This window comes from Chanos chanos, chromosome 7 (genome assembly GCF_902362185.1).
Source record: "Chanos chanos chromosome 7, fChaCha1.1, whole genome shotgun sequence".
Classification (NCBI taxonomy): domain Eukaryota; kingdom Metazoa; phylum Chordata; class Actinopteri; order Gonorynchiformes; family Chanidae; genus Chanos; species Chanos chanos.
In genome coordinates this window covers 1,285,607-1,294,028 of record NC_044501.1, presented here as the reverse complement: position 1 = coordinate 1,294,028, position 8,422 = coordinate 1,285,607, and the positions used below count along the sequence as shown (strand labels likewise).

General features: G+C 44.0%; 1 protein-coding gene across 1 annotated transcript in view; it reads right to left on the bottom strand.

The window, feature by feature from the left end:
- Positions 1 to 556: 556 nt before the first annotated feature.
- gpr108 (G protein-coupled receptor 108) overlaps positions 557 to 8,422 on the bottom strand; it is a 23,119-nt gene continuing 15,253 nt past the window's right edge. The window contains exons 13-18 of the mRNA XM_030779813.1: positions 6,709 to 6,839; positions 5,931 to 5,974; positions 5,562 to 5,611; positions 3,347 to 3,430; positions 2,104 to 2,225; positions 557 to 1,693 (exon numbers count right to left, since the gene is read on the bottom strand). Of these exons, the coding sequence (XP_030635673.1) occupies positions 1,606 to 1,693; positions 2,104 to 2,225; positions 3,347 to 3,430; positions 5,562 to 5,611; positions 5,931 to 5,974; positions 6,709 to 6,839 (519 nt within the window). The 3' untranslated portion in view covers positions 557 to 1,605. The remainder of the gene's footprint in view (positions 1,694 to 2,103; positions 2,226 to 3,346; positions 3,431 to 5,561; positions 5,612 to 5,930; positions 5,975 to 6,708; positions 6,840 to 8,422) is intronic.

Sequence of the window (8,422 nt, the reverse complement as noted above, 5' to 3'; positions counted from 1 at the left end):
AACTGTGTGTTAAACGCATAATTCATCTTTACAACTGTGTCATGAAGATGCTATTCATGTTTAAGAGCATGCTGTGTATGGTTTTTGGCCAGTAAGAGCAGGCTGTGTATGGTTTTTGGCCAGTAAGAGCAGGCTGTGTATGGTTTTTGGCCAGTAAGAGCATGTTGTGTATGGTTTTTGGCCAGTAAGAGCATGTTGTGTATGGTTTTTGGCCAGTAAGAGCAGGCTGTGTATGGTCTTTGGCCAGTAAGAGCAGGCTGTGTATGGTCTTTGGCCAGTAAGAGCAGGCTGTGTATGGTCTTTGGCCAGTAAGAGCATGTTGTGTATGGTTTTTGGCCAGTAAGAGCAGGCTGTGTATGGTTTTTGGCCAGTAAGAGCATGTTGTGTATGGTTTTTGGCCAGTAAGAGCAGGCTGTGTAGGGTTTTTGACCAGTAAGAGCAGGCTGTGTATGGTTTTTGGCCAGTAAGAGCAGGCTGTGTATGGTTTTTGGCCAGTAAGTCTTCCCTTGGCCTCTCTCAAAATCTGTATCAGAAACAAGTTCTTTTCCCTCCAAAACCAATTCAAAGCAAGACATTTATTCAGCATATCACACCAGCCAGCAAAACTCATCTCTGTCCCCTGGATTTCTCTTAGTGAACCAAGAAAAGGATGATTATGAATATGGAAAATCTTCTTGGTCCAAGACAAATACGCCAAAACCTGAAGTCTGAAATCAAATTCAAGCACAAATACAGTCTTCAGGACACACCAGTTCATCATAAGACTTGTACAGAACAGGATGAGGACATTTGCAGAGAACAGAGACAGAACGGAAGACCGCGAGAGAGAAGAACATCCATTAGGAGCACTGTGTTACAGTCACTGGTCTGAATGGGACAGTCACTGGATTTAATGGGACAGTTCTCCTGCAACCGCCAGAAATATTGTGAACAAAAGTATAACTGCATTACAACAACAACAACATTAATGATGAGAATAATAACACCAACAATAGTGTGACACACAGGAAAAAAAATCAACATTTACAAGTAAATAAAACAGAACAGTACAACTTAAATATTATCAACATCCGGAAAGACTGAATAAAATATTAATTAACCAAAGGAAGAAAAGTTTTTGAGTAAAAACGATTGAAAATCTTTGGACTTGCAAGCCAGTCTTTCTCCCCAGCGACTCAGAAAGTGTGTGGAGTGGAAAAGAAGAGAGAGAGAGAGACAGGAGAGAGAGAGAGACACACACACACACAGGGAGAGAATCTGCTCTTTTCCTGGCTGAGATGAAGTTGTCTACCTGATAAAGACATCACCTCGGAATGAACCATTTCAACAGAATGCGGGGGAGGGGCCACTCTGTGTTTTTCTAAACCGACAGAAGACAGGACCAACTCTCTCCCTCTCTTGGCCACACACACACACACCCACACACATACATACACACACACATTTTTAAGTCTGAAAACTTGTCCAGAAAGTGTCCACTTCCAAGTTTTCTCTGGTTTCTTGATATTGCATAGCACGGCAGCAGGACCACATCACCGCTGCAGCTGGAGTGAAAGGGGCGGGGTTTAAGTCAGTCCGTACCCCTCCCCCTTTATGACATCACGCTCACAAGGCAGCATCTCTCTGTCTCTCTCGGCCGTTTAAGGTCTTCTTCACTTTGGAGATGCCCTCCAACACCCCAGACTCTGTTACACTGGAGATAGAGACAGAAACAGACAGACAAGGAGAGAGAGAGGGGGAGAGAGAGAGAGAGAGAGAGAGAGAGAGAGAGAGAGAGAGAGAGAGAGAGAGAGAGAGAGAGGTAGAGAGAGAGAGAGAGAGGGAGAGAGCGAGAGAGAGAGCGAGAGAGAGAGAGAGGGAGAGAGAGAAAGAGAGAGAGGGAGAGAGAGACAGACAGAGAGAGAGGGAGAGAGACAGAGAGAATTTAAGAATCACTTTGAGTTGCTGTTTCATCTATTTCATGCCTCATTATTGAGATACAATGAAAACCTCGTCACAATGATGAATACTACACAACAAACACAACAACGCAACACACACACACACGCGCGCACACACACACACACAATAGTCAGGTATTTATTTTATCAGATGATGTCTTACACTTCATCCATCTCCATGTCCTCTTCGTCCTGAGGAAGCTGAAGGTAGGGGTTATTGGAGGCTGGGCGGAACTTAAAGCCCGTCAACACAAAGAATATCAGTGTGGACACCTCCACCAGAAACTAAAGAGAGAGGGAGAGAGAGAGAGAGAGAGAGGGAGAGAGGGAGAGAGAGAGAGAGAGGGAGAGAGAGAGAGAGAGGGAGAGAGAGAGAGAGAGAGAGATTTAACATGTAAAACATTTATACTGCTATAGGTGTGTTCTTCTGTTCGCTCAAACAGTCAAAGGTCAAACAGTCAAACCGAGATGGCAGATGCACTGACGTCCTACAGGGACAATAATGAGACTGTTACTGAAATCAGCATGGTGCAATGTGATGGTGAATGTGGATGGTGTTGATTGGTGGATGGTGTTGATTGGTGTAGGGTGAATGTGGATGGTGTTGATTGGTCGAGGGTGAATGTGGATGGTGTTGATTGGTGGATAGTGTTGATTGGTGGATGGTGAATGTGGATGGTGTTGATTGGTGGATAGTGTTGATTGGTGGATGGTGAATGTGGATGGTGTTGATTGGTGGATAGTGTTGATTGGTGGATGGTGAATGTGGATGGTGTTGATTGGTGGAGGGTGAATGTGGATGGTGTTGATTGGTGGATAGTGAATGAGGATGGTGTTGATTGGTGGACGGTGAATGTGGATGGTGTTGATTGGTGGATGGTGAATGTGGATGGTGGTGATTGGTGGAGGGTGAATGAGGATGATGGTGATTGGTGGATGGTGAATGAGGATGATGGTGATTGGTGGAGGGTGAATGAGGATGATGGTGATTGGTGGAGGGTGAATGAGGATGATGGTGATTGGTGGATGGTGAATGTGGATAGTGTTGATTGGTGGATGGTGAATGTGGATGGTGTTGATTGGTGGATGGTGATGATTGGTGGAGGGTGAATGTGGATGGTGTTGATTGGCGGATGGTGAATGAGGATGATGGTGATTGGTGGAGGGTGAATGAGGATGATGGTGATTGGTGGAGGGTGAATGAGGATGATGGTGATTGGTGGATGGTGAATGTGGATAGTGTTGATTGGTGGATGGTGAATGTGGATGGTGTTGATTGGTGGAGGGTGAATGTGGATGGTGTTGATTGGTGGAGGGTGAATGTGGATGGTGTTGATTGGTGGATGGTGAATGTGGATGGTGTTGATTGGTGGATAGTGAATAAGGACAGTGGTGATTGGTCTCACCTCCTGACACCACTGCCATTGGAACGGCACAGTGACTCTGAGTAGAATAGCTATGATCCTGGTGAAGTAAATATAACACACAATCTACACACAGACAGAGAGAGAGAGAGAGAGAGAGAGAGAGAGAGAAGCAATTATTTATCAAATCAATACTGACTCACAGGCCAACAGACACATCAACAACATCAGCGTTGTTTGACTGACGACCTTGAGAAAGCCAGTTGTCTAAAGTTGTCTGTCTGATTGATCTCTTCCCTTAATACTGAGACTTTCCCTAATGTACCAAAGACTTATAACATCAACACCATGCTAACCAAATAACGTCACTGCCCTGAATCTAAATATAACCCTATACCACTAATCCTCACATGTGCAACTGACTGTCCTATGACTGCCCTATACCATTACTCCTCACATGTGCAACTGACTGTCCTATACCATTACTCCTCACATGTGGAACTGACTGTCCTATGACTGCCCTATACCATTACTCCTCACATGTGGAACTGACTGTCCTATGACTGCCCTATACCACTACTCCTCACATGTGGAACTGACTGTCCTATGACTGCCCTATACCATTACTCCTCACATGTGGAACTGACTGTCCTATACCATTACTCCTCACATGTGGAACTGACTGCCCTATACCACTACTCCTCACATGTGGAACTGACTGTCCTATACCATTACTCCTCACATGTGGAACTGACTGTCCTATACCATTACTCCTCACATGTGGAACTGACTGTCCTGAGCTGGTACACACCAGGCAACACCCCACTGACCATGATCTTTATTGAATATGGACTGCAGGTTGATCTTTATTGAATATGGACTGCAGATTGATCTTTATTGAATATGGACTGCAGATTGATCTTTATTGAATTTGCAGATTGTATATTTTCCTGCATTGCTTAAGGCGGTGTCATGGAAAAGAACCCAAACAAGGCTTTTGTTTCCAGTCAGTGTAAAAACTGTCAACGCTACATTGTTACACACAGTGTCAGTGTAAAAACTGTCAACGCTACATTGTTACACACAGTGTCAGTGTAAAAACTGTCAACGCTACATTGTTACACACAGTGTCAGTGTAAAAACTGTCAACGCTACATTGTTACACACAGTGTCAGTGTAAATACTGTCAACGCTACATTGTTACACACAGTGTCGGTGTAAATACTGTCAACGCTACATTGTTACACACAGTGTCGGTGTAAATACTGTCAACGCTACATTGTTACACACAGTGTCGGTGTAAAAACAGTCAACGCTACATTGTTACACACAGTGTCGGTGTAAAAACAGTCAACGCTACATTGTTACACACAGTGTTGGTGTGTGTTTCTTCCACAGGAAATAACAGGAGTGAAATCCTAATGCATGTTACGTGCCATCAGTACGAGTACTGTCTAAAGACTGGTTCTGTACTCACCATCACATAGTACTGTCTAAAGACTGGCCCTGCACTCACCATCACATAGTACTGTCTAAAGACTGGTTCAGTACTCACCATCACATAGCACTGTCTAAAGACTGGTTCAATACTCACCATCACATAGCACTGTCTAAAGACTGGTTCTGTACTCACCATCACATAGTACTGTCTAAAGACTGGCCCTGCACTCACCATCACATAGAACTGTCTAAAGACTGGCCCTGCACTCACCATCACATAGTACTGTCTAAAGACTGGTTCTGTACTCACCATCACATAGAACTGTCTAAAGACTGGCCCTGCACTCACCATCACATAGTACTGTCTAAAGACTGGCCCTGCACTCACCATCACATAGTACTGTCTAAAGACTGGTTCAATACTCACCATCACATAGCACTGTCTAAAGACTGGTTCTGTACTCACCATCACATAGCACTGTCTAAAGACTGGTTCAATACTCACCATCACATAGTACTGTCTAAAGACTGGTTCAGTACTCACCATCACATAGTACTGTCTAAAGACTGGTTCTGTACTCACCATCACATAGTACTGTCTAAAGACTGGTTCTGTACTCACCGTCACATAGTACTGTCTAAAGACTGATTCTGTACTCACCATCACATAGTACTGTCTAAAGACTGGCCCTGCACTCACCATCACATAGTACTGTCTAAAGACTGGTTCAGTACTCACCATCACATAGTACTGTCTGAAGACTGGTTCAGTACTCACCATCACATAGTACTGTCTGAAGACTGGTTCAGTACTCACCATCACATAGTAATGTCTAAAGAGCTTCAGCTTCTCAAGATTCATAGCCGCTACAGGACAGAAAGAGACAGTCAGTACAGGACAGAGCAAGACAGTCACTCACACATGCCCTCTCACACAGAGTTACAAGACAGACAATCACTACAGCTCATACCCAAAGACAGTCAGTCAATCACTACAGCTCATACCCAAAGACAGTCATTCAATCACTACAGCTCACACCCAAAGACAGTCAGTCAGTCATTACAGCTCATACCCAAAGACAGTCAGTCAATCACTACAGCTCATACCCAAAGACAGTCAGTCAATCACTACAGCTCATACAGGAGAGAGGGAGAGAGAGAGACACACACACACACACACACACACCTTTCCCATCAGTGGTGGAGGCTTCCTGAAGGTGTCGAATTGACCTGAGAAACAGACAGATGTCAGATGTAACATGTCTGAGCCAGCAATATCAGGCACAGACACACAGAAACACACACACACACACACACACACACACACACAGTAAGACAGCAATATGAGACACACACACACACACACAGAGTAAGACAGCAATATCAGACACAGACACAGACACACACACACAGTAAGACAGCAATATCAGACACAGACACACACACGCACACACACACACACAGTAAGACAGCAATATCAGGCACAGACACACATACACACACACAGTAAGACAGCAATATGAGACACACACACACACACACAGAGTAAGACAGCAATATCAGACACAGACACAGACACACACACACAGTAAGACAGCAACATCAGACACACACACACACACACACAGTAAGACAGCAATATCAGACACACACACACAGTAAGACAGCAATATCAGACACACACACACAGCAAGAGAGCAATATCAGACACACACACACACACACAGTAAGACAGCAATATCAGACTCAGACAAACACACACACACACACACACACAGTAAGACAGCAATATCAGGCACACACACAGTAAGACAGCAATATCAGGCACAGACACACACACACACACACACACAGTAAGACAGCAATATCAGGCACAGACACACACACACACAGACACAGTAAGACAGCAATATCAGACACACACACACACACACACACACACACACACACACGCACACACGAACCAGACGACGGGGAAGAGGATGGCTCCACAGCAGATGAGGTCGACGAGGAAGAGGATCTCTCTCCACAGAGCGTACTCACTGGAGCCTTCCTCAGTCTCCTCTATGATGATATAAGCCACATTCGCCAGCACCTGATCAGGACATGCACCCACAGACTGGTCAGTACAGTCACTGAAACATTCATCAGTAAATTCACCGATACATTCACCTACAGACTGGTCACTACAGTCACTGAAACATTCATCAGTAAATTCACCAATACACTCACCAACAGACTGGTCACTACAGTCACTGAAACATTCATCAGTGCATTCACCGATACATTCACCAACAGACTGGTCAGTACAGTCACTGAAACATTCATCAGTAAATTCACCGATACATTCACCTACAGACTGGTCACTACAGTCACTGAAACATTCATCAGTAAATTCACCAATACACTCACCTACAGACTGGTCACTACAGTCACTGAAACATTCATCAGTGCATTCACCGATACATTCACCAACAGACTGGTCAGTACAGTCACTGAAACATTCATCAGTAAATTCACCGATACATTCACCAACAGACTGGTCAGTACAGTCACTGAAACATTCATCAGTAAATTCACCAATACACTCACCAACAGACTGGTCACTACAGTCACTGAAACATTCATCAGTGCATTCACCGATACATTCACCAACAGACTGGTCAGTACAGTCACTGAAACATTCATCAGTAAATTCACCGATACATTCACCTACAGACTGGTCACTACAGTCACTGAAACATTCATCAGTAAATTCACCAATACACTCACCTACAGACTGGTCACTACAGTCACTGAAACATTCATCAGTGCATTCACCGATACATTCACCAACAGACTGGTCAGTACAGTCACTGAAACATTCATCAGTAAATTCACCGATACATTCACCTACAGACTGGTCACTACAGTCACTGAAACATTCATCAGTGCATTCACCGATACACTCACCTACAGACTGGTCACTACAGTCACTGAAACATTCATCAGTGCATTCACCGATACATTCACCAACAGACTGGTCAGTACAGTCACTGAAACATTCATCAGTAAATTCACCGATACACTCACCTACAGACTGGTCACTACAGTCACTGAAACATTCACCGATACATTCAGCAATACAGTCTTCAGTTCATTCACCAATACAGTCATAAATGCATTTACCAATACAGACATGAACATAGTCATTAATATGTTCATCAGTAAAGTCATCAATATAGATAAGAAGACATAATACAACTGATCATTTCAATCCATACTGTACATTCACCCTAACACTACACTACACACATTCACCCTAACACTGCTCTATACCACACACATTCACCCTAACACTATACCACACACATTCACCCTAACACTGCTCTATACCACACACAGTCACCCTAACACTACACCACACACATTCACCCTAACACTGCTCTATACCACACACAGTCACCCTAACACTATACTACACACATTCACCCTAACACTGCTCTATACCACACACATTCACCCTCACACTATACCACACACATTCACCCTAACACTGCTCTGTACCACACACATTCACCCTAACACTATACCACACACATTCACCCTAACACTGCTTTATACCACACACATTCACCCTAACACTGCTCTATACCACACACATTCACCCTAACACTATACCACACACATTCACCCTAA